Below are 27204 nucleotides of genomic sequence, written 5' to 3' on the forward strand. Positions count from 1 at the left end.
GAAGGCTTAATCTTCTGTCTTATGGCTTTCTGCAGATTTTGTGTTTGCCAAGATAAGTAATAGCCGAGACAATATATAGGCAGTTTCTGCATCTTGTATGTAGAGATGCAGCTGTGGTGCATTCTAAGTTAAAACATTGCTTAAACTACCCATATTTTTCCTCGAAATTTTATTTTCCCTCTTTCTTGTCTGATCAAATTGACTCCTTGCTATTGTATTAATCCAAACACTTTGGAAATTCTTGCAAAGACTATTATTCAAACCATGGTAATCTTAGCAGGCTGCTCAGCCAACATCATAATTTTGTTTTTGCTTGATGTCCACACATACACAATTGCAGCAGATTTTGGTGAATATCTCTGGGAGTCCTGACTGATTTTCAGTTCCCTAATCTAAGGAAGTGGACAAATTTATAATGTTCATGACACCTGGCTAAAATTGGGTAATTCATCACAGACCAGGTTGGAAATCCCTTTTCTGGATATGATTGAGAAAATGCCCTCTTTCTTGTTTAGACCTATTTTTGTTACTGTCTGTCTGAGATTGTTAGTTTATTACGAAATTATGGAATGTTTGAGAAAGCTGGGCTTGTTTCATTTAGAATGCTTATAGAGGAGATGTTTTGTATCAGAGCAGTGTCTGGATTCCAACCCAGGTCAGAGGTGAAAGGCTAATGAGTTTAACCCAATCTGATCACTACGTTTTAACTCACTGTTCAGAATTTTCATGCTGCAGTTACAATAAAAAGTTTGAAAGAAGTCACTTTATTTTTGGTGATTGAACAATGTGGTTTTAATATTTCTGAATATAATGCAAAATCATGACTTCAGTCTTTTATTCTTTGCTACCCAGGATAAACTTTTCAATACCAGCATCCCTTCTCAGGGACTACGGAATGTAATTTATATTAATGAAACGCACACCAGGTATGAACTGTATCTGTCATGAAAATTAACCAAGCAAAAAATGGAGAATGACATTTTTCTATTTAATACATAGATTAAAAGATAGACTGATCCAACTTACATAATCTGAGAGGAATCATTAAAATTCCTACACTGCAGATAGAGGCCATTTGGCTCATCGAGTCTGCACTGATCCTCCAAAGAGTATTCCAACTTATCCCTGTAACCCACATGTTCCATAGTTAACCTGGTCTGTACATCCCATAATACTATGAGGTAATTTACCATGCCTGCACATCTTTGGACTGTGGAAGGAAACTGGAGCACCTGAAGGAAACCCGTGCAGACAGCGAGAGAACGCGCAAACTCTACAGTCGTCCAAGGCTGGAATCAAACCCAGGTCCCTGGTACTGTGAAGTAGCAGTGGTAATCTGGACTGATATGACACCTTTGCATAAAACTTTCATTTAGTTAAATTTCCTAGACTAATCTTAATGTTGCTTCATTCCATTTTTACAGAACTCCTTCTGAGATTACACTACTTTAAAGATTGTGTGAGAGTAGTTAGATGCAACTCATGTCTTTTAGTGTATGCTAAGATACTACATGTAGCTTGTTTAACATTGTGGAGCATAGCCCTCTGTACAGTGAAAAATCAAATGGTTAACTTGAATCAGATTTTACACTTTGTTGACAGTACTGAGAAAAATGTACATAGCATTGTTAAATGTTCATGTTACTTAAGATTTGAAGCTCATTGAAAGCACAACCAAATTGAATTGAACAACAAGCATCATATTAAGCTTGCTTGAGTTGATCAGCAGGTGCCAACTTGTTTGTTGGAAAAAGCACAAATGATTTCTCTCTCCTACTGTTGAATCTTTCACTTGGATGATTCAGCAGCTTAAGTCAGGGCACATTTTTAAGAGACATTTTTAGAGCAGCACAGTGACTCAGTGGTTAGCACTTCTGCCTCACAGCACCAGTGATCTGGATTCAAACCCAACCTTGGGTAATTGGCTTTGTGGAGTTTGCACCGGGTACTCCGGTTTCCTCCAACAGTCCAAAGATGTGCAGTTTACGTGGATTGGCCATGCTAAGTTGTCTGTAGTTTCTAGTGATGTTGAGGCCAGGTGGATTGGTCATGGTAAATGCGGTGACAGGGGAATAGGGTAGGGGATTGGATTTGCTGGAATGCTATTCGAGAGAGAGTGCAGAATAGAGGGATAGAACAACCTCTTTCCGTGCTGTAGGACATGTGAAAAATGAACTTCTCAGTAATGTTTGTCAAGTTATCCTAAATATACAAATAATATGATGAGTTTACATCTTTGATTACCACAATTATCTGATGCTACCCTATGAAGGTGGCATCATTTGGGAAGCTCTGCAATTTCTAGGCAGGTGCATTACATGGCATCCCAGCCAGTGTGATTATTGTTGAATATTTCCTCACAGCCAGCTGAGAATAATGCTATCATAGGTTTGAAAATAGATTTCCTGTGCACCAACATTATTAATGGGGAAATGGTGTGCGGTGCATTGGGAATGAAGAGAACAGACAAAAAAAAACAACCATGGAGGAGGAAAAAAAATCATGAATTACACCAAACAAATGTCATGTATTTTTTGCCAATCACTTAACAGTATGTAAGGTGAAAAATATTTCTTTAAAAATTATGGTTCAGCAGTATTTTCGTTATTTTTTCTGTTGTTAAATCAATTTCAAATCCTTGTGAGGCCAACAAGAAAAAAATGCTTTATGTTGGAAGTGTGAGCTCTGGTGTACTTACGATGGGGCAGTGATTGAAATTATTCAGCGTTTGCCATGTCTTTATTTGGTGATTTAGATATCGAGGCTGGCTGGCACGGCGTCTCTGCTATGTCTTGTTTATTCAGGAACGAGATGTGCATCATGATATGTTTTCAAGGAATGTGATTGAGAATGTTTTGAACAACAACAGGTATGAAAAGCTTAGCTGCTTTGATTTACCAGCTGTTTTTTGTAAAAGATTTTCTTGAAGTTAAATAATATCATGAAGACTTGTCACTTTCACTATATAGATAACAGGATTGATGATAATAAAATAAACTTTTCAATGTATATTGGTGCTGTCTGAACCCCTAACCGATAAAACCACTTGAGTTGGACGTGGAATATTCAGTCAGTGTCATGCTTTTTTCCAAAGATGAACACCTCCAAGTCAGTTTTCTAGCCAGCTCAAAGTTATACTTCTATTTCCAAAGAGCGCACAAGTGTCATTAAGGTCATCTGGGTCAGAGAAAGAGAGAGATCTCATTTCAAATAGAGTCATGTATGATCACAGTGGACTTCTGGAAGTTTATACCTGTTGTCACTTTATTTTATAAAATGGGAGTCTACTTGAAATAATGTATATTTGGAACTAGCTTTTAAACAATTTAATGCATGTCACTTTATTGGCTGTGGTCAACTAGCGTGATGATTATATACTTAAACAAGTATGAAATCTTGGGTGGATTTCAGTCATGTGAAGAATCAAAATCCCAAAAGGGCTCCTGCTGTTGTTTTAAATTGGATAAGCAGAGAATTCTACCAAAGAAACTGCTGGTGAGTTCCAACACTTTGCCACAGTTCCTACAGAAGAGTGATCATGAGGAATCATGATTTTAACTCTGCCTGTATTGAAAGTGGCAGCATGATTTGAAAACTTGGGGGGGGTTGGAAAAATGGATGGCAAAATCTTATACCCAATGCAGTCACAATCTATTCTCAAACAAAAAGGTCAAGAATTTTGCTCAAGACCACAAAAAATGTTCTCATAAATACAAATAGTTTATAGGTATGATTTATTTTGTTTTAACATTTTTCATCCTGTTTCACTAAACATGATGTGGAGGTGCTGGTGTTGGACTGGGGTGGACAAAATCAGCTGTCACAAGACATCAGGTTATAGTCCAACAGATTTATTTGAAGTCACAAGCACTGCTCTTTTGTTTTTCTTTCAGTTGTTGGTACACTTTTTTGCAGTAGTCTATTCTGTTCTGTACGACAAAGGTTCCTCCTTTGTCTGCTGGTTTGATGACGATGCTGTGGTTAGTCTTGAGAATATGGATGGCAATGCATTGTACTTGGGTGACGTCTGGACTATCTTGTGAGCGCAGCTGATGAATTTGACATTGACATATCTCCTGACAGCTTGGGCATACATGTTGAGCCTAAGGCAGCGGCCTTCCAGAGCAGTCTAATTTGACTGTTTTCGCTTTGGTTGCTGCATGTCAGATCTGACAAAGGAGCAGCACTGTCAAAGGTTTTGATTTCAACTAAACCAGTTGGACTATAACCTTGTGTCATAGAGTCCTACAGCATGGAGACACGCCCTTTGGCTCAAACTGATCCATGCCGACCAAAATGTCCATCAATGCGAATTCCATTTACCTGCACTTGGTCCATATCCTTCTAAATCTTTCCTATCCATATATTTGTCCAAATGCTTTTTAAAACTTTGTTAATACATCCACCTGAACCACTTCTGCTGGCAGCTCATCCCATATGCGTACCAACCTCTGTGTAACAAAGTTGCCCCTCAGGTTCCCTTTTATTCTTTACCCTCTAATCTTAAACTGATGCCCTGTAGTCCTTGATTCCCAACCCTGGGTTGTGTGACTTCAGACTTTGTTTCACTAAAGAATACACTTTACCAGACAATGAAATAACTAGGTAGAGAATTTGTATTTATGTTTGATTAATTTTGTATACATCTCCCATACATGGGTATAGTTGCAGGAAGATGCTGTCATAATAAAGCAAAATAAAGTAACAGTGGTCTGTGTTTGGAGCAGCGTGCATTGGCCTTATTAAGGAAGGCACATTTGGAATCAATCAACGAAGTAGGTGCAGCTCACAAAAGAGGTAGGATCCCGGTTTAATTAATCAAAATGAGGTTCATGCTTGTTTCAGGTTTAGCCCGCTAGCTGTCTACTTCAACACTTGTGATGATCCCCATAAGTTACATAATCTCACCAGATAGCTGCTTAAAATTCCCCTCCCCTTCCTCCAGGTGCTGATCCATATTGAAGTAGGATTCAGTGGATGCCAGCAACCCTCCTAGATTAGGCAGAATCCCATTCTTTACAGGTGAGCATTCACATTTTGGGTATTTTTGTCATGAGACCACCAAAGTTCAATTGTTAGCCAAGCTAGAAATAACGGGTTATAGTTCATTGTTTTTCCATCTGGAGTAAGGTTAATCATGAAGTTCCTCAGGGCCGTGTTAGGTGTTCCTGATAAATATTAGTAACCTAGACCTTTATATACAGGGCACAATTTCAACATTTGCAGATGATACAAAACTTCAAGTTGTGGTGAATTATGGGGAAGATAATGTAGAACTTCAAAAAAGGGCATAAGCAGGTTGGTTGAGCGTGTGGACATATGGCAGATAAAATTTGATTCAGAGAATTGAGAAGTGATTTATCTTAGTTGAACGAATGTAGAAGTACAATATAAAGCAAAGGGCACAATTCTAAAGTATATATACATTATAGAAAGAAAGGATTGATGGTGGCAGGACAGGCTGAAAGTGTTTAATAAATAAAACATATGTCATCCTGGGCTTTTTCAATAGTGTCATAACGTATAAAAGAAAACTATAGAAAATACTGGTTTGACCTCAGCTGGAGAATTATGTCCTGTTCTGGGCATTATGCTTCAGGAAGCATATGAAGGTTTTAAAAAAGTACAGAGAAAGTACCAAGAATGGTTCCAGAATTGAGGAACTTCAGCTATTTAGGTTGGAGAAGTTGGAATTGGTCTTGGAAAAAGTTGGGAGGTGATCTCGAATATAAGAAACAGGAGCAGAAGCGCACCTCAAACCTGTCCTACTGCTCAGAAGATCATAGCTGGTTTGCCCCAGGTTTAAACTCCTCTTTCATGCCAGATCATCATTGTTCTCAACTCCCCAATATTTCAAATATCCATCAACTGCCTCTTCAAATTCTTTCAGTCATCTCGCCTCAGGGCCGTAACTCTCTGGTTAGAGAATTCCTAGCATTCACTACCCTCTGAAAAAAATGTCTTCAGTTTTAAATGAGTGCCCTTTTTTCAGTAACTATATCCCTTATTTCATAATTCCCTCACTGGTGAAAATATCTTCTCTGCACTTAGCTTGTTAAGCCTCTTCAGAATCTTGTGTATTTCAATAAGATCACCCTTCATTCTTCTGAACTGTAATCAATAAAAGCCTAACCATTTTAGCAGTCTTGACTAATCAGTCCCTTCAGACCAGTAATAAACCTAGTGAATCTCTTTAGAACTGCCTCCAATTCCACTATATCCTTTCTTAAATACAGAACCCAAAATTATACACTGTACACCAGTTACAGCCTCACCAACAATCTGTACAGTAATAACAGGACATCCCTGTTTTTAAACCCCAGCTCTCCAGCAATGAAGGTCAAAATTCCATTTGCCAACTATAATGTTGTCAGGGCTGATAGCCTTTGCTATATTCAATGACTAGTGATCTCTTATCATCACATGAAGTGAATCAAATTGTCTGACATCTAGGATGATAGAGGCCTCAAGCGGAGGCAGCAATGTGTTGTCCACTCAGCACTTCTGGCTCAAGGTGGTTGCAGATGTTCCCCCTTCAAATACTTTGTCTTTTGCTCTGGTGTGCCGGGCTCTCTCGATCATAGAGGATACAATGTTTTTGGAGTGTTCTTCTCTTTATAGTTATGTAATTGTTCACTACCAGTCCAAACTGGGATGTGCCAGGACTGCAGAGCTGGGATCTGATCTCGATAACATCCGAGGAGAGAGAAAAAAACAGAGTTTAAATGTCAAGTTGATGGCTTTCATCACACCCAGGCAAAGTTAGTTCTGTGATGGTTTCAAACAAGTGCAATTGAAAAAGATGAACGAGAAACAGAAAGGGAGATCTGTGATAAAGTGGAAGATTAAGTGATACAAAAGAGTTGGTGGTACAGGGCTAAGCAATGTGGTAATGGGGCAAATAAAAGAACTAAAAGATGTGCACAGGAGAGGTGTGAATGGCAGAATGAAGAGCAGCTACTGTCAGAAACAAAGAGAAGAGAAAGAGTAATGTCAAATAATGAAAAGAAAAGGAAACAAGATGCAGACATTGTGGGGAAAGGGTGAGGGAGAATGGAGGGAAGGAGGCAGTTGGTGGAAGGAGTGAGCGGGTAGGTGGAGATGGAACCCAGAGAGAGAATGACAGTTAGGCAGACAAGAGGATGGATGATAGTTTGTCAGAGAGAAAGAAAGGCTGCTAATAGGGACCATCATGGGTGAAAATGGGTCAGCTATGCTGAAGGCAGCCCTTCTCATGAAGGCTGCAGGGTTCCCAAATGAAAATGAGATTCTGTTCTAGCTTGCACTGAGTTTCATTGGAGCACTGCAGCAAGTTGAGGCAGAAATGTTTGCCAGGGAATAGGGTGATGTGTTAAAGTGGCAGGCAACTGGAAGCTAAGGGTCATTTTTGCACACAGGACGTAGGTGTTCCACAAAGTGGTTGCCCAGTCTGCGTTTCATCTCCTTAGTGTAGAGGAGACCACATTGTGAGCAGCAAATACAGTAAACTAGATTGATTGAACTGCAGGTAAGCCGATAGAAAGAGGGTCTTCAGCCTTAGATATTGAGGAGGTGGAAGGTGAACAAGTTGTCGTGGGGAGGTATTGGGAATGGAGGAGGAGTGAACTAGGGTGTTCTGGACAGAGCAGTGCCTGCCAAATACTGACAAAAGCAAGGAGGTGAATATGTGTCTGGTAGTGGCATCCCACTGGTGATGGTGGAAATGAGAGGAGTGCAGGAAATGGGTCAGACATGGCTAAGGTCCCCATTAACTTCGATGGTGGCAAATCCTCGGTTAAGGTAAAAGTTGGATATTTCTGAGGCCCCTCTGCAGACAGTGGCTTCATCAGAACAAATGTGATGGAGAAACTGGGAGAATGGAATGGAGTCTTTATAGGAAGCAGAGTTTGAGGATGTACAGTCCAGTAACTGAGAATGTCTGATTCAAAGTGAATATCGATGACCAGCCTATCTCCAGAAACAGAAACAGAGATGTCAAGAGATGGAGCAGTCATAGATGGACCAGGTGAAGGTGAGAGCAGGGTAGAAACTTGAAGTGAAATTGATAAATTTTTCAAATTCCAAATGGGTGAAGGAAGCTGCACCGATGTTGTCATTGATGCACTGGAGAAAGAGTTCTAGCTAGGGTCTGGAGTAGTACTGAAACAAAGAATGTTCCATGTACCCCACAAAGAGACAGACATAACTGCAGGCCATGCAGATACCCATGGCCACCCTGATCTGATGAAAGAGAGTGAAGTTAAAGGCGAAGTTGTTCAAAGTGAGGGGACAAACTTGGCCAGGCAGAGGAGGGCGGTGGCGGATAGGGACGGTTCAGGCCTTTTTTCTAGGAAGAAGTGGAGAGCTCTAAGATTGTCCTGATGGGGGAATGAGCATATAGAGGAATTGCATGTCCATGGTGAAGAGATTCTGAAACTGATATAAAGGTCAGAAGAATCGTGAATGTAAGTGGGAAGGGACTGGGCAAGGGGAGAAAAAAAGTCAAGCTGAGGTAGAAACAAAGTATTCTGCAAACCAGTCACACAATCTGCATTTGACCTACGCAATATAGAACCGATTGCATTGTGAGCAGCGAATACAATATATAAATTCAAAGAAATACTGGTTATCACTGTTACATCCAGAAGCCATGGAAGGTAGGGAAAGGAGGAGGAGTTTAAAGGGCACTTACATTGAAATATACTATGGGAAGGAAGGGGGTGTTATGGGGTGTTTAAGGAATTACCAGACTATGGAGGGAATGTTCCATTCGGAATGCTGAGATTAGAGTAAAGGGAAAGCTGTATTTGGTGATAGCATCATGCTGAAGGTAGCCGAGCTGAATATGGAACGTGGGGACAAGGGGAACCTTGGAGGGAAAAGAGCAGAAATGCAATAAATAGAATGCCAGATGCAGAGCCCTGTCAAATATATTGAGGGGAATCCTCAGTTGAGGAAAATGGAAGACACATCAGAAACATTGGTATGGAAGTCTAAGTGATTAAAACTTGGCATGATGGCTCAGTGGTTAGCACTGCTGCCTCACAGTGCTGGGGACCTGGGTTCAATTCCAGCCTTGGGTGACTGTCTGTGTGGAGTTTGCACATTCTCCCTGTGTCTGCGTGGGTTTCCGGCAGGTGCTCCAGTTTCCTCCCACAGTCCAAAGATGTGCAAGTTAGGTGGATTGGCCATGCTAAATTACTCATAGTGTTCAGGGATGCATTAGCCAGGGGAAATGCAGGGTTACAGGGATGGAGTAAGGGGATGGGTCTGGGTTGGTTGTTGTTTGGGAGATTGGTGTGGACTTCTGGGCAGAATGGCCTGTTGGAATTCTATTAAAAGAAAAGGTAGAAGCTAGGAAAATGGTGTTGTTATGGGAAGCAGTGTATAAGGAAGTATAGTTGAAAAATGTGTTGCTGGAAAAGCGCAGCAGGTCAGGCAGCATCCAAGGAGCAGGAGAATCAACGTTTCGGGCATAAGCCCTTCTTCCTGAAGAAGGGCTTATGCCCGAAACGTCGATTCTCCTGCATTCCTGAAGAAGGGTTTATGCCTGAAACGTCGATTCTCCTGCTCCTTGGATGCTGCGCCTGACCTGCTGCGCTTTTCCAGCAACACATTTTTCAACTCTGATCTCCAGCATCTGCAGTCCTCATTTTCTCCAAGGAAGTATAGTTGAACTGTTTGAGAGTAGAAGTGGGCTTGAAGTGAATACTTGTTGATAACCTATCCTCAAATGGAAACTGAGAAATCGAGGAACTGAAGGGTCGCAGAAAATTGGTGCAAAGGTGAGAGAGAGGAACGGATGTTTGAAATTAAGTTGGTGATGTTTTCCAACAGACTCCAGTACCGATATCATCAATGTACAGTATTGGAAAAAGAGGTGAAGTTGGTTGAGGTGGGTGTGGAGAAGAGAAGGGAAGAAAGAGAGTAGGAACAGAAGGCCAAGGAGCTCTGCAACCAAAAATGTTCTCGATATCCAACAAGATATCCAAATACTCTAGACTGTATTTACAATGCAGTCAAAATGAAATTCATGAAATCTAAATGTAGCATTAGGCACTTGAATTTCTCAATATAATATGAGCATTAAAATTGCTTTTGTAGGGCTCAATCACGAGCAGTAGAGTTAGGCATTGTTACTTGAAAATATCCAGTTTTTAAAAAATTAATTCTATAAACTTTCGATTAGAGTGCAAAAAGCTATTATGGAGACGGTAGCTGAAAGAATGCCTGTGGAAACTCTTGCCCAGCCAGACCCCAAAGCTGTGAGTAAAGTAAAGAGAAAAGCTCGAGGAATCCTTCAGCAGATGGTGGCCAACATCTCACCTGTTGTGATCAGGTAATTGATGAGATCGTGACAAAACATTGTTTTTGCCAATTTTCTGTTGTAATTAATATAGATGTTAATTAATGGTCAAACAATGGTTAGTTAATGTAAAAAAAGGTCAAACTATCTGGATTAAATTTCCTGTCATATTGCATTGAAAGTGGCTATTTAGGTGAGCATCTGATCTGAAAGACTGCACCTTGACAATACAAGCCACTAAAGTGGCAGCTCCTATCATTAGAGATTCAGGTATGGACTTCAAACTCAGCCAAGTGAACCAAGCTGACAAACAAGCTTTTAAGCTCTGAATTTTGGTAGAGATACTGTTCCTTTGGACAGAGAGCTACTGGGTAGCAAACAGGTTGCTTCCCACCCTTTTGCTCTCATAGCTGTTAAACTGAAGGTAAAAATGGCTGCAACAAGGTGCTTCATAGTAGTGTTATTTGATTTTTTAAATTCTAATCTTGTCCTCCAGTATTGTACTTGGCAAGCCATTTTCCAGGAATGGTTTTCAAGGTCATGAGCTCATCAAGCAGGTCAAACATGTTCTACCATGTTCATCACAAATTCATGCCAATGTTACATTTTATTTTATTTCTTTTCATACTTTTCTTCCTCTTGTGTTTCTTCTCTCCTCCCATCTACCCCTCTACCACCATATCATTTGATACTTGGAAGGTCATTGTGATACAAATTCCATTCATTGCTCAAAATCGCAGTATTGCCAGCATAAGCAGAAAGCAAAGATCCTAATCCTGCTCGATTGTATACTGTTCTCATCTGTTCCCTCAGAGAAAACAAATAGCTTTATAATCAGTAACCGCTAAGAGCTTCTTATAATTTATCAGAAGTTTGTTCAGATTTCTCTTGCTGGCTTGTTACATAAATGCATTGGGATTGGATTGTACAAAGGTCCCATTTCTGATCAGTGCTGCGTTAGTTGATCAGTCAGAACAGTGATAGAGGATCTTAACTGTCCTGGAAGGCTGACTAACTATCCCATATTTTATGGGACCACCCCAGATCAATGAAGACTGTTTGTTCTTTTGAATGTTGTACATTCTGTAAACCTTATGACAGCCACTTGTAAAACTTCAGCAGTAGCCCCCACCCTCTGCCATGCTGAGCTACAGCAGGAATCACCATCTTCCTCTTCCTCTCACCTCCCCTCTCCCTTCTGGCTATGTTTCACTTTCACAATAGAATATTTTTCATGCTCCAATCATTTAACATATACATTTTCCAACAGTAGCTGTATAGAACCGCTATTGATATCACAAGATGTTTGCTTCAGGTTCTGTGCAGAGAAGAGAAATGCAAAGCCTAGTTTGCATCTAATAAACATTTGCGTAAATAACCTATTTTGTTTTTTTAGATTGACAGGTTGGGTGTTGTTAAAACTGTTCAATGGCTTTTTTTGGAGCATTCAGATACACAAAGGGCAGCTGGAAATGGTTAAAAAAGCTGCAGCAGAGGTAAGCAATTACAAATAAGTGCAAACTTAATGAAGTGCAGTGTACTTGAGTGGGAAATTATATCTGCTTTGCTGGCTGGTTGCTAAGAGGAGAGTGAGAATGATGAGGGTAACTACCTGTTGTGTTGGGAAACACCTGGACCCTGTGCAGTGCCTTCTGATGAAATGTTTACCTTAGCTCACTTGCTTTACGTGGAATCAATAGCAATTTAGCATGTTGTTGCTCAGGTATCCAGTTGGCATGAGTTGCTGATGATACTGTAACAGTTCAAAGCTACTTATTGCTTGCTGAGCTTTAGCACCACTAGAGATAAGTAGTTCAGAGGCCTGACACAAGCCTCTGAATGGTTTCTTTAGATTCAGAGGCCATGAAAAAGCCAAGCTTTAAGCTTACTTTGAATGAACTCAGCCTTTTCTCATCTGGTACTTTTTCCGTAAAACTTTTGAACCTATAATACTTTCATCATAAAAATATCATTCAGAAAATACTAATGTATTAATTATCAACAAGGTCCATTTCTCAAAAGTGTCAAGTTTTAATTCCTAAATTATTGCCCTAAGGTCATGATTATGGTTATAATTAGAAGTGGGTTGCAAATAGATACAAAATTGAATGATGAGTTAACTAGGCATGCTTGTGACCCAAATACTTTTTACCTGATGTTAATTTAAGAGAAACCTTTGCTAGGAAGGAAGAAATTTAAGTAACTTGAAGAAATAAGAGGACTAATTGGAGGGTAATTTCTTCAGTTTCTTTAGTAGCATTTTTGTTTGAACCTTTACTTCTAAATAGTTAGACTCGGTATTATAATTTTTTGTTCTATTTTCTAATTGTTCCAGGAGTGAGTAGATATTTTTAATCAACCTGTTCAGATTTGATATGATGCACCTCTGGAGTTAGTGGATTTGAATCTGGGCCTTCTTGCCCAGAGGTATGGACACTACCATTTCACCATGAGAGCCCCTGTGGGAGTATGTATGCTGGATGAGACTTGAGTCATTTTGGCTGTCAATGATGCTGACTTGAGCATCAAATTAAACATGATGTTCTTGTATAACATGCATTATTTTCCCTACCTTGTGACCTTCTCCATTGTGCAATGCTCTGTATAAAGTTGCACTATTTTGATTTCCCAGGCACACTGTGTACTATTTAAAGTTGCATATCAGTGCAATACCAAATTGTTAGCTCCATTATTTTCCTTTGCTAATTTGGAATGTTTCTAAGAAGATTCTCAATTGAAATGCAGCCTCAGCACTACCAACGCTGTACCCTTGCCAATTAAGAACAAAGAAAAAGTGAGGGAATGCAAGAATCTTTCTCAGGCTGGGGAATGGTGGTTGTGAGTGGTATTCTGGTGGAGCAGAGAGAGACAGAGAGAGATTACAGCCAAAAAGGACAATAAGACTGAGCACTTCGGATTTTCATAAAGCAGTCCCAATGAAGCAATATTGGCAGCTCAGTAGCATTGTCTGAATTTCTAAGATCTTGCTGTTAAACGTAATACATTGAGTTGCCATGAAGTGAAAGGAAATATTCTGCATTGAGTAATCAAGAACAAAATCAAGCTGTTTATGTTTAACTTGTGACAGTGTTAATTTAGGCATCACAGATATTCAAACCTAAGAAGGTAAAGTCATCATGTAACTAGTCCTCCAATTCTTTAATGATCCTAGCACAGAACACTATTCAATGGTAACCAGAGTTGTTCCAAACCTGATTCATCTTTTAAATAAATGTTATATTCATTTGTGTAAAAGTGCATTGGGAGTAGTCAGTTAAGTTAAAAGGAATTGATGCGCATGGTCGGTGCAAATTGTATGACATTGGACACTGGGAGTGCTTTCATATTCTAATGTAATTGAGATATTTAAATAATATTCTGAATTGAGAGCAATGCTTGAATTGCTTTTAATTATTGTTTGAATTCACATTTTAAACAAATTGGTCTCAATTTCTTCCTCTCTTCAAATCAGATTTATTTAATTTGCATTTTCTTTGCTGAATTTCACGTTCACTGTATAGTGGTTGAGTGTCCAACTATATTCAAGAGATGCTCATTAACTGGGGGCTCACTTGGGCTCCTATAAATATTTTTAATCAATCTTTTCAGGAATATTATGGCACACCTCTGAAGTAAAACCATAAGGCATAGGAGCAGATGTGGGGCTATTCAGCCCATTGAGTCTGCTCTGCCATTCAATCATGGCTGATAAGTTTCTCAAACCCATTCTCCCACTTTTTCCCTGTAATCCTTGATTCCCTTTGCAATCTGTCTTTGTCTTAAATAAACTCAATGATCTGGCCTCCACAGCCTTCCATCGATTCACCACTCTATGGCTGAAGACGTTTCTCCTAATCTCTGTTCTAAAAGGTCTTTCCCTTACTCTAAGGCTGTACCCTTGGATCCTAGTCTCTGTCATCAATGGAAACCTCTTCCCAATATCCAATGTGTCCAGGCCATTCAGTATTGTGTAAGTTTCACTTAGATCCCCCCCTCATCCTTCTAAATTCCATTAAGTATAGACCCAGATTCCTCACACATTCCTCATATTTTAAGCTGTTCATTCCTGGGACCATTCGCATGAATCTCCTCTGAACATGCTGCAGGACCAGTACACTTCTCCTGAGATATGGGGCCCAAAACTGCGCACAATACTCCAAATGTGGCCTGACCAGAGTTTATCAAGCCTCAGAAGTACATCCCTGCTTTTATATTCAAGTCCTCTTGAAATAAATGCCATCATTGTATTTGCCTTCTTAATGTCATAGAATCCCTACAGTGTGGAAACAGGCCATTTGGTCCAACAAGTCCATACCAACCCTCCGCAGAGTATCCCACCCAGACCCTTCCCCATTACTCTACATTTCCCATGACTAATGCACCCATCCTACACACCCCTGAACATTATGGGCAATTTAGCAAGGCCAATTCACCTACCTTGCACATTTGTGCACTGTGGGAGGAAACCTGAGCACCCGGAGGAAACCCGAGCACCCGGAGGAAACCCAAGTAGACACGGGGAGAATGTGCAAACTCCACACAGGCAGTTACCCGATGGTGGAATCGAATCCAGGTCCCTGTTGGTGTGAGGCAGTAGTGCTAACCACTGAGCCACTGTTAACTACTGACTCACCTGCAAGTTTACCTTGAGGGAATCCTGGACTAGAACTCCCTACTCTCTTCAGACTTCTGAATTTTCTCCCCATTTAGAAAATAGTCCATACCTCTATTCTTCCTACCAAGGTGCATGACCTCACACTTTCTCACGTTGTACCCCATCTGCCACTTCTTTGCCCACTCTCCTAACCTGTCCAAATCCTTCTACAACTTTCCCCCCTCCTCAGTGCTACCTGCCCTTGTTGTATCATCTGCAAACTTAACCAGAATGCCCTCAGTTCCTTCATCCGTACCATTAATGTGTAAACTGAAAAGTTGCGGTCCCAACACTGAGCCTTGCGGAATACTACTTGTCAACGGCTACCATCCTGAGAAGGACCCTTTTATTTCCACTCTCTGCTTTCTGCCAGACAGCTAAGCTTCTGTCTATGCTAGCACCTTACCTCTAACACCATTGGCTTTTATCTTATCCAGTAATCTCCTGTGTGGCATGTTTTCAAAAAAGCCTTCTTGACATCCAGGTAGATAACATCCATTGGTTCTTCTTGATGTAATCTGCTTGTTAATTCCTCAGAGAATTCTAGCAGATTTGTCAGGCGTGACCTCCCCTTGATGAAACCATGCTGACTCTGTCCTATTTTACCATACACTTGCAAGTATTCAGAAATCTCATCCTTCACGTTGGATTCCAAGATCTTACCCACGGCCAAGGTTAGGCTAATTGGTCTGTAATTTTCCATCTTCTGCCTTACTCCCTTTTTAAAAAGTAGTGTTACTCTGAGACCCTCCCTGATCTAGTGATTCCTGAAAGATTATCACCAGCACCTCTAATATTTCTTCAGCTATCTCCCTTAGAACTCTGGGGTGTAGTCCATCTGGTCCAGGGGATTTTTTCATCTTCAGGCCATTCAGTTTTGCTAGCACCTTCTCCTTGGTGATGACTACCATACTGAGGCCTGCCCCCTCACTCTTGAATAGATGGGACTTGAACCTGATTTGGGATAGAGACACTGACACTGCTCCACAAAATCCCTGTTTGGGCTACTATATATATATTAGGGATGTAAAGGGGCTCTTGTTGTGCATTGGTAGAGTTATCGGCAAGATGGTCTTGGCTCAAGTCTCATTTGTTCCAAAGGTATATGCCTGTATAGGTTAATTATATATATCTATGGGAGTATAAGGGGTCTTGTGGCACAATGGTAGGGTACCTTCTCTGAGCCCCAGAGGTGTTTAGCACATCTGAACATGTTAATTAAAAATAATTGTTTTCCTTATATGAAAACTTGTTGTTAATTTGTAATGCATGTCTCTGTAACCTAAAAGCTTTTTAAATCTGTAGCCATTAAGCTTTAGTACTGTCCTTCACATCTGTCTGTTTGAAAAAGAACAACATGTACTTTGTATTTGTACTTGATTGATCACATTCTGAAATCTCATTTGTAACATGTTAATAGGATTTATCCTTGGCATGTTTGAGAATATACTTATTGTCCTGTATTAAAAGCGATGTTGAGAATTTTTGACAATGAGAAATAAGTATTAAAGGGTTTGCGGGTTGGTAATACTCATCTGCAACTTGAAGTGAGATTTTAAAAGCTTGAACTAATTTGCCAATATGCTGGCTTTAATATGTTGTGTATATATTGTGTTGCAGATCTCCATGCTGTTCGTATGATGATATTGTCTTTGAAAAGATAGGTTCTAATAATACTGCAAGATTATGTTCAAGGCAATTGTGGCAAAATAAGATGTACCACTTATTCTTGTAGATCTGATTTAGCGTTACAATGGATAAAACAAAGGATGAATAGAATGCATTACATAGCTATTTATGTCTAGTTTTATTCAGCTTTTATTTGACCACGTTTTTGCCTATTATTGAGAGTTTCCTCAAATAATCATTTATAGTCTATTAATCTTATATTTTTTCTCTTCTCTTTACAGCAGAATGTTCCATTGGTGTTTCTGCCAGTTCACAAATCGCACATTGACTGTTTGCTGCTCACGTTCATTCTATTCTGTCATAATATCAAAGCACCACACATTGCTGCGGGGAATAATCTGAATATCCCCATTTTTAGGTGAGTCAAATGGATCCAAAGCTATTTCTCTTTACTCAGTTCCTGCTGGCACAGACACACTGGGCAGCTTATTGTATGTCGGAAACCTGATGAGACACTTGCTATTAGATTTTTCTTATAGATATGATTGGCCTGTTTGTTTCAAAGGTGCAGAAAAAAAATCTTCATACAAAGGAATTTAAAAAGGTTAAGTTTTGTTTCAGAGGTCATTAAACAGAATTAGTGCAGCAAGTAATTAAGAAGGCAGATGGAATTTTGGTCTTTATTGTTTGGATCTATTTGGTGCAATAGAAATACAGAAGTTTTGTTATAACTGTATAGGATATTGGTGAGGTCACACTTGGCATACTGTGTACAATTTTAGTCCCTGAATTTAAAAATGGGGTATACAGAGGAACCTCGATTATCCAAAGGACACGAGGGGGGAATATTTTGTTCGGTTAATCGAATTCCAGATAATCAATTGCCAGATAACATGGTTTAACCAAGCATCGGGACCTTGCGATCTTGTCGGATAATCCAATACTTGGATAATCGAATGCCAGATAATCGAGGTTCCTCTGTACTGACATTGGAAACAATTCAAAAGGCAGTCACTAGACTAATTCCTGTGATAGAGGGCTTGACTTATAAAGATTGCGTTCAGTTTAGAAGAGTGAGGGATGATCGTATTGAAATATACAAGATTCTGACGGGGCTTGATGAGTTAAATTTCGAGAAGGTATTTCCACTAGTGGGGAATTTTAAACCAGGGAACATACTTACATAATAAGAGAATGTTCATTTAAGACTGAGATGCAAAGGAATTTCAAAGGGTCGTGAATGTCTGGAATTCTCTATCCCAGAGATTTGTGGAGGCAAGATCACTGAAAATATTTAGAGGAGGTGGATACATCTTTGGTATGTTGAGATGTTGAAGGTTATGCGTAGAACAGTACAGCACAGATCCTTTGGCCTTCGATGTTGTGCCGACCTTTTATTCTACTCTTAAGATCAAACGGTTGCTCAGTGGTTAGCACTGCCTCACAGCACCAGGGATCTGGGTTCAATTCCAGCCTCTGACAGTTGTCTGTGTGGAGTTTGCATATTCTCTCCGTGCCTGCGTGGGTTTCCTCCTGGTGCTCTGGTTTCCTCCCACAATTCAAAGATGTGCAGGTCAGGTGAATTGGCCATGCTAAATTGCCCATAGTGTTAGGTGCATTAGTTAGGGGTAAATATAGGATAGAGAAATGGGTCTGAGTGGGTTACTCTTTGAACTTGTTGGGCCGAAGGGCCAGTTTCCATACTGTAGGGAATCTAATCTAAAACAAAACCTACATACCCTTCATGTACTATCTTCCATGTGCCTATCCAATAGTCGCTTAAGTGTCCCTAATGTGTCTGACTCTACCACTACTGCTGGTAATACATTCCACACACCCACCACTCTCTGACTAGAGAACATGCTTCTGACATCTCCCCTAAACCTTCCACCAGCACAAAAACGCAGTTGAGGTCTGGGACAGATTGACCTTCATTTTATTGAATTGCAGGGTTGGTTTCAGGAGCTGAATGGCCTGTTTCTTATATTCTTACATAAGATCAGTTGATGTTCAACAAAACAATAAATACTTTAATTTATAAGTAGCAATAATAGATATGGAAAAAGAGCAAGACGTTGGAATTAAAAGGACAAATCTGCCTCAATTAACAAAATAGAACAGCCTGAATGGGATGAAATATCTATTCGTCTTTCGTCCGTAATTTTGGTGAGGAGCGAGGTTATTTTGAGTTTTAACTGATTTTTTTTTTAAAGAAAGTGCTTGGTGAGAAAAATGTCCAAGATGCCCCATGGGGACAGCATGGAGGCTCAGTGGTTATCATTGCTGCCTTGCAGCGCAAGGGACCCAAGTTTGATTCCAGCCTTGTGTGACTGTCTGTGTAGAATTTGTATATTCTCCATGAGTTTCCTCTGGATGCTCTGGTTTCCTCTACTGTCCAAAGATGTGCAGGTTAGGTGGATTGGCCATGCTGTAGTGTGCAGGGATGAGCAGTCTTGGTATGTTATCCATGGTAAATGTGGGGTTATGGTGGGATAGTTTTTGACAGATTGGTGCAGGCTCAATGGGCCAAATGGCCTCTAACTGCACAGTAAAGTTTTGATTATTAAAAGCTAAATTTTATTTACACAATTTAATTAAACACATTGCAATGAATCAGCACCCTTCAAACTTTAGTATTTCTTTTCATTGATGGGATTAAATTCTCTTTTTTTATAAATTCTAAGGGTCCTGAGAGCGTATTTGAGCAGTTGATGAAATTATTGATGAACATGAGTTTGCAGCCTTAGATTACTTATTTTTTATAAATTGACATTCTTACAAAACAAATTCAGAACAATTTTTGCTATGGAAAAGGGAAATATGATGCTGGTATGTTAGCCTGTACATTTGAGTTCAGTTTAAAGTTTGTTGTTGGAAAAAAATGTTTGCTGTTTTAGTCTACCTCTTATTCATGCCATTTTAGCATAGATCCCAGCAGTGCTTAAGTAGGAAAAATGAAAGGTTTTAGGTGATCATCTGATTTACTGCTCTAGCTTGGTGACTTGCTTTAAAATATAAAGCTTTAGAATTCTATGTAACTATATGGTTATAATTGAAACTAACTATTCTGACACAGAATAATGGAAAAGATGCTGCTTTAAATTGAAGCTGCTAAGATCTTCTACTGCTTTATTTGCCTGAAAAATGGCCCAAGTTACTGATCTGTCATATGTACTTATCACTGTGGCTAGATTGTTGTGGCTGTCCTGATTCACCTGTTTTAAGACAGCGTATGTTGATTTTTCAGCACTCTCATAAGAAAACTAGGTGGCTTCTTCATCCGTCGAAAGTTGGATATTGGTGCAGATGGACGAAAGGATATCCTGTATAGAGCCATTCTACGTGTGGTAAGTTTTGATGTGACTAGTAGGGAGTTGAAGCAAATCCTTGCAAGGATTAGCAGCATTTGCACTGTGATGCTGTTGTAATGGATCTCATGACAGCCATAAATAAGTGGGTCATTTGCAGTGAGAAAGTTCCGAATTGATTTCTCTTTCACTGCATTGTGTAATTCTGTTATTTTTTCAATGCAAAGTAGACTTTGATGTCTACCTGTGTGCCGAGTCTTGGGGGAAATTTTTTGTTGCATTAATTTGTGTTATTGGTACTCCCACAGATTGAAGTATACTTTCAGTCTAGTCATAAACTGAACTGAAGGTGTTGTCTGGCAGTCCACTGGTTCATACAGAACTTTCTAAAAAGGACTTTCAACATTTTTAGTGCTGGGAAGAAGGTTGCCCTTATTATCTAGGGTTTGCTGGGTATGTGCTTAGCCAGAAATGCTCAACATCCCATGAAAGAATATAAAAACATTCCATTGGTCCATGACTGAACGTCTAGTATAGCAGTATATTCAGTGTTGCTGGAATTAGTTCTTTCAGCATATATCAAATTAAAATATATGTTCAGTAATGATAGGTGCAAGGAGTTGTTGAAAGGCTAGTCCAAAGTGTATGAGTTCGTAAGTATACATCTGGTCTATTTTTATTTGAGTGTTATCTGTTTCATTTTGTAGTACATTGGGGAACTTCTCCGTCAGAGGCAATTTATGGAAATATTTGTGGAAGGCACACGGTCTCGGAGTGGTAAACCATACATGGCCATGACAGGCCTTCTTTCTATTGTGGTCGATAGCCTTTATGAAAATACTGTTACCGATGTTATGATTATTCCAGTTGGAATCTCATATGACCGGATCATCGAAGGCAATTATAACAGTGAACAGCTGGTAGGTTGTATTATGCGGTTTTGGTTATAATCAGGAGTGCTTTTGCAGAACTGTTTTTAAAACTTTGCTGTGGTGTTGACTGGAAGTGATATGGATTACAGATTGTTTAACATAATGATGCAGTATTGCTTCTTGCTACAAGGAAACATCTGTGCCCATTGTACCACTCATTTCTTACAAAACTTCGACCATTAATCTTTTAGGGAATGCATACCCAAGAGAAACGTCAGAGACTTTTTACAGCTATTTAAATATTCATTGTTAAATGTAGTTAGTTCACAATATATGTACATCTAACTACTGTTGATTATTTCTTTCCTGTGTATTTGTCCGAATCTTATTAATTGAGCATTGAGAAGTAGGTGAATTGCTTAATTTTATGAACCAGTGGGAGCCAAATGTATTGCCATAATTTTGAAGACAGAGAACTACTTGGTGGATTTGGCACCATTTATTAGTTTTATGGCAAGCAACCTGCACTGTTCTTTTAAATTAAAATAATTTAGTGACTGATTCAATTCTGAATTATGTATAGCAATGTAACTAAAAATGCTATTTTCTAGGGAAAACCTAAAAAGAAAGAGAGTCTTTGGGGTGTTGCACAAGGAGTCTTCAGAATGCTTCGTAAAAACTTTGGCTGTGTCCGAGTAGACTTTGGACAACCTTTTTCTGTTAAGGTGAGTGACCAAACCAGACAATCGCCTGCATTTAGCCCTTTAAAAATGTGATCTGTTCAATATGGTCAAACCAGTTATTCCACAGACTAATTTATTCCCATAATGACCTGGAATGTATAAATTGTTATTCACTTTCCATTTAGGAGTGCCAAAACAGTGCAATTGTAATATGTGGTTTACAATATAAAGCATAAAAGGGTTATGTGATGTGAAAGAATATGGCTGATGTTCTCAGAGCCCAAAGTAACGTCATTAAAAAGATTGTTTTATTTCCTCTGCATCGATCATTGAGTTGTTGCACAATTTTGAACTCTCCAAATACCTAGAAACAACATGAGCCCCTCCTTTATCTGGTCAGTGCTCCCCGTGCTTTCATCAACTAGTTTGTTCCTGCCTGAGATGTTCACGAATGTTGCTTTAAGGGTTAAGTTTTTTGTTTATTGCCAGATTAAACCACCTTATTATTGTCATTATTTTTGCATCTCTTGGCCACCAACCTTTTAAAAGCAAGTGGCTCACAATTATGCTGTGGAAATAATGACGTTCACTTTAAATTTCCTTGCTATGTTCATTGAAAAATTAGCTTGTTTAAAAGGTGCCATGATTGTTGTTAATCAAAGTAAAAGAAAAAATATAATTTTTGGTACTACAGGAGTATATTGATGCTCAGAGGAACCGTCCATTGCCTGCTGAACTCTCTCTTGAGGAAATCCTCCTTCCAAATATTATCTCTGATAGGTAAGATTTATGGTAATAAATGCAAGAATTTAGGATACTTGGTTTATTGAAATGAAGCCAATTGTACACTTGTGTAGATAGTTGCAATGGCAGATTCTAGTCAAAAATGCACTGTAGTCCATCATGCACCATCAAACAATGTGATTACCATTCACACCTTAAATTGTGGCCCAGCCTGCCACACCAACAAACTGGCTTGCCTATGAAGATATTGGCCTTGTTTTTAGACCGATGATGAAATGCTCAGATCTACCCATATCAGACCAGCAGGCATGATTATTTCCATTGAGTTGGGTAAACCGCTATTGATGAGAGTGGACCTGTTTGAAAATAGCAAGTTTTTTGCAAAGAACTTCAAAAGCTACATTCATTTCAAGCTAGCATAGTGGGAATTGTTGTAGAGGAGCTTTAGATTCAGGTATGTCCCTAATCAGCCTATTCAGAGATATTGTTGCATGTTTATGGAGCAGGTGGGATTTGAACTCAGGCCTTTTGGCTTAAAAGTAGTGACATTACCAATGTGTCACAAGAGCCCTCAAGATCAGATTCAGTGATAGAAATAATGATTTTGCTACAAATGGTGCCTATGAAATCATCCAGGATTTGTTGCCTCTGAAAGTTATTTTTTGTTGGAAGCTAATGTGTGTTGTCACTTCTTTTCTTCTCCATGTATTTTGATTTAATTCCTTATTCTATAAATGAATGCCATCTCCAAGCCAAGCAATTAAGGCAGTCTGCTTCCAGACCTCTTCTAGTGTTTTTTTTGGTTATTTAACCTTTTTTTTTCCTAATCAAGCTGTTCAGATGTTATTATACACCCCAGAGCAGGTGGGACTTGAACTCAGGGTCGAGGGGTGAGAATACTACCAATGTGCCACAAGAGGGCCCTCCTCTACGAGTGTTGATTTGTAGCCCCAACACAAGAAAATTTGACTTTTATTTGCAGAATCCTTAGGGTTGTTTGACTCAAATTGGGAATTAAATCTGTGGGGATGTGAATCTGTGAACTAATTATGTTATGTCATAGTTCATGGAATCTCTATGCATGGAATCTCACTTCTGTGCTGTATTAATTAACAGTCTCTGAGGGATTTTTCAGAAACATTAATTGTTTTTGAACTGTAGTTTGTTCAGCTTTCCAAGAAATAATTGAAACTATTAAAGTTTTGCACCATCGTAAGATAAATTGTATTCGACTGAAATGAAACTTACAAAGAGCTAAAAGATAAGTTTTGGGCAAAAACGTAATTTCCATTTTAGTTTAGGTTCCATTGGATTCCTTTTTGATCATTGATATCTGATCTGCTTCACAATGTTTTCAAAATTTTCTGCTATTATCTTAAGTAACAATATAGTAGTTATTTCATTTATATGTTATTGCACTCTGCTCTGTTTTTCTCCATACAGACCAGCCCTTGATTATGCTGATCCTGATCACGTTCCAAATATCAGTTTTTCAGATGAACAGTACAAGCGTCAACTGATTTCCAATGTAGCTAGGCATGCATTATTCAGTAAGTGTCAACTTGAATCATTTGAATATTGACATTTTTGCAATTTTCAAATTATACTTGCTGTCTGTCTACCTGAACCAAAACACAATGCTATTTTATGAATCAGCAATGCAAAAAAAAAGAGCTAAATATATAGATATAGAACTTCCTACCACATTTAGTAGTTGAGTTGAATAGCATAAATACATATAAGGGAAGTCAGATGAGTTTGCAAGATGAAGGAGTGCTCTAATAGGATTTATTGAAACTGTTAGGTGGTAGAACTGGAAGAGTGTCATGCCTCTCCCTTCAACCTTCAGCCTCAACTGGCATAGACCAATTAAGCCAAATAGTCTGTTTCTGACCTCTTAACCTTTATGTGGTGCTATGTAACTTATAGTGCAATAGCCATTGTCATGTAAGGCAGCAGTGGCTATTCTATAATTAATTCTGTTGAGCAAGTGAGTGATATCCAGTAGTTCCCTTCTTAATTGCTGACCGCAGTTTCCAAGGGGTGGAAAAGGATCAGGCTCAGCTCATGATGCATATGACCATCTCTCAGTTGAAAAGCTTTCTGACATATGCTTTCTGAGTTCAGGCACAGGTAGTTGACTCAGGTATGAGTAAGATATTAATGCCTGTTACATTTCAGCATATTTCATTGCCTATATGAAAAAAAGAGAAACACATGCAAACTTAATTTGATTTCTTTCCAAATTATTTGAGGGGGAATATTTTGCCATCTTCCTCATTCTTCTAGTCTCATTTAAAAATTAAAATCAGTAAATCTTTTGGTCATTACTCATCCTGGTTTCTTTTTAGAAAGAAACTTGTAGCAAACACGTTTAGAATGTTTAGACATCGATCATGAATTTGCTGATTAATGTATAAATTGTCTACAAATTGATTTAGGCATTGTATTTATATTCATTGTTTGATTCATAAATTCCAGCTGCCAGTAGATGTTCTGCTGTGATGTCCACTCACATTGTTGCATGTTTGCTGCTTTACAGGCACAGAAAGGTGAGAGCTTTTCATTTGTGAGCCATGTATTGAGGATGACAAGTGCTACCATGCGCAAAAGATGCAAGTGTTATTAAGTATTTTACTTTGGAGAACTTTAGTCCAACTGCAGAGATAAGTGTGTGCAGATGGATGACTAAAATTGCGTATCATATGCCATTAAATTTCTTGAACAAAATCTTTGTCATTTCCATGTCTGAAGCCTTGCAAGTTGGAACATAAACTTGGCAACAGTTTACTTTAGTTGTGTGCACATCTTCAAGTTCCCTGTTTGCCACAACAACCTGCAGTATTGTGTATTGCAATTACACAAAATAAATCGTTCAGGCAAAAGGTTTGTCCATGTGTGGAGTCTAGTTATTGTACGTACATTTGTCAAAGACATCAAAAAATAAATATGGGAGCACAGTGAAGGGATACATTTTTTAAAAATAACATTCGATATCTTGAAGTAAGTTAAAATAATCAGGTAATTCTAATATGTACCTTATTCTATTTACAATAAGATTCTCTGCTGTTTGCAACTGTCGTCCTGCACGCAGTAGAATAACTATTGGGTGCTTCATGATTGTTATTGGCAAGCTTTACAAGCAGTACCAATCACAATCCAGCCACAAATTACAGAATCATGGAATTTTATGGTAAAGAAGGAGGCCCTTTGACCCATCGTGTCTGTACATGATTCCTGAAAGAGCTACCCAGCTAGTCCCATTGTCTAGCCGTATCTCCATAGCCCTCTCAATTCATCACTTCCATTACATATCCAGCTCTATTTTGAAACTTTATGGAATTACCTTCACCAGTCTTCCAGACAATGCATTCCAAATTCTGACAACTCTGAGTAAAGAAGTTTCTCCTCATCTCACTCCTAGCTCTGTTGCTGACAGTCTTGAAATTGTGATCCCTTAGTTACTGATATACCAACCAGTGGAAACAGAATGTTCTTTTGTAATTCATAGTATGTTACTTTGAAGGTCTTTAGTCCAACTGCAGAGATAAGTGTGCTGATGGATGACTTTAAAATTGCATATCATATTCCCTTAAATTTCTTGACCGAAATCTTTGTCATTTCCATGTGTGAAGCCTTGCAAGTTGAAATATAAACTTGGCAACATAAATGCCTCAATAAGGTCACCTCAAAATCTCCTCTGCTCCATAAATTAAATCTATTAATTATTTATACTTGTATTAGGGATAAATCCTTAGATAGATAGCTGAAAGTCAAGTTCAGGTTTGATTTTTATTCTTACATCTCTTCAAAATATCAACATCATATATTCAGAATAGAGATAATAATGAGGGGTTGAGTGAAATTTTTGTTTCACAAACATTGTGGCCCAAACAACATGTCCACTCTGGAATACCTCATGTATGAGTCTGTGTAGAAACCATTGGTTAGGCCACAGCTTGAGTATTGTGTGCTGTTGTGGAATCCACATTATTAGCAGGGATATGAAAGCACTGGAGAGTGCAGACGAGATTTACAAGAATACTGTCTGGGCTTGAGAGTTTCACTTACATTTAGAGATTGGATAGACTAGAGTTGCTTTTCTGAAAGGAAACTGGCAGGGGACATGATTAAAATGTATAAAATTATGAAGCAGAAAGACACAGTAGACAGGAGGAACAGGGATCAGTGACCGGGAACATTGATTTTAAGGAAAGGTGGAAGAAGTTTTGAGGGGTTGTGGGGAAAAATGTTTTCACCCAGAGGGTGGTGGAAGGCTGGAACTCACTGCTGTAAGGGTGGTGGAGCCAAAACCCCTCGTAACATTTAAGAAGCACTCAACAAGGCATACATGGGTATGAACCAAGTGCAGGAAAATGGGATTAGAATAATGAGATGCCTATTTTTGACTACAGACTCGATGGGTCAAAGAGCCTTTTTTCAGTGCTGTAGACCTCTTTGACTATGTCTGAACTATAGATCTGTTCCATAATTGAATAAAGACTTGATCCATTCTCCAGTATTCTTTATTACTTAATGGGTTGCTTTTTGGAAAGTTAGAGAGAGTTCAAAGTAGAAATTGGAGAATTTTGACTCCCAGGTGAAGCAACTCAGTACTGTTAGCACAAAGGGTATTTAAGACTGATAAATACGAATTTCTTAGAGTTTAGCTTCTCTCATTCGAGAGAGAGATGACTGGTGGTGGGTTAACCTAAGGGTTACCATGCCTCAGATGAGGGGAGCTGTTGAGAAGGCAGAATCTTCAAAGTAACTTCAGCCGTGTGGGAAGTTGAACCCACACTCTTGGTGTTATTCTGCACTGCAAACTAACTGAGCTAACTGTCTTCTGCTGTGTTAAGTTGTTCATTGTATTGTTATGATGATCCCCAGTTAAAAAAGCAAAATCATCAAAATCAGGGATGAAGGACCCCTTTGTTAAGTTACTTGTGAGATTTTATCTGATTTGCATGCTCTCCCTAAAATAAATTGCATCCGCTTCGTGCCTGACATGGTAAGGATCATAGGTTCC

The 27204-nt window shown here is 39.0% G+C and overlaps 1 protein-coding gene across 8 annotated transcripts in view; it reads left to right on the forward strand.

The window, feature by feature from the left end:
* The window catches only part of gpam (glycerol-3-phosphate acyltransferase, mitochondrial), a 94058-nt gene that overhangs the window by 45961 nt on the left and 20893 nt on the right, over positions 1-27204 (forward strand). For 6 of the 8 annotated variants that reach the window (XM_043712857.1, XM_043712859.1, XM_043712858.1 and 3 more), the window contains exons 4-14: positions 853-926; positions 2756-2869; positions 10169-10318; positions 11682-11781; positions 16850-16986; positions 19816-19915; positions 20584-20796; positions 21360-21473; positions 22126-22211; positions 23619-23725; positions 24657-24727. In XM_043712857.1, the coding sequence (XP_043568792.1) occupies positions 853-926; positions 2756-2869; positions 10169-10318; positions 11682-11781; positions 16850-16986; positions 19816-19915; positions 20584-20796; positions 21360-21473; positions 22126-22211; positions 23619-23725; positions 24657-24727 (1266 nt within the window). Of the gene's footprint in view, positions 1-852; positions 927-2755; positions 2870-4945; positions 5023-10168; positions 10319-11681; positions 11782-16849; positions 16987-19815; positions 19916-20583; positions 20797-21359; positions 21474-22125; positions 22212-23618; positions 23726-24656; positions 24728-27204 lie in introns of those variants that run through there. The other 2 variants (XM_043712856.1, XM_043712862.1) reach the window with 2 other exon arrangements.

This window comes from Chiloscyllium plagiosum, chromosome 22 (assembly GCF_004010195.1).
Source record: "Chiloscyllium plagiosum isolate BGI_BamShark_2017 chromosome 22, ASM401019v2, whole genome shotgun sequence".
NCBI classification, from domain to species: domain Eukaryota; kingdom Metazoa; phylum Chordata; class Chondrichthyes; order Orectolobiformes; family Hemiscylliidae; genus Chiloscyllium; species Chiloscyllium plagiosum.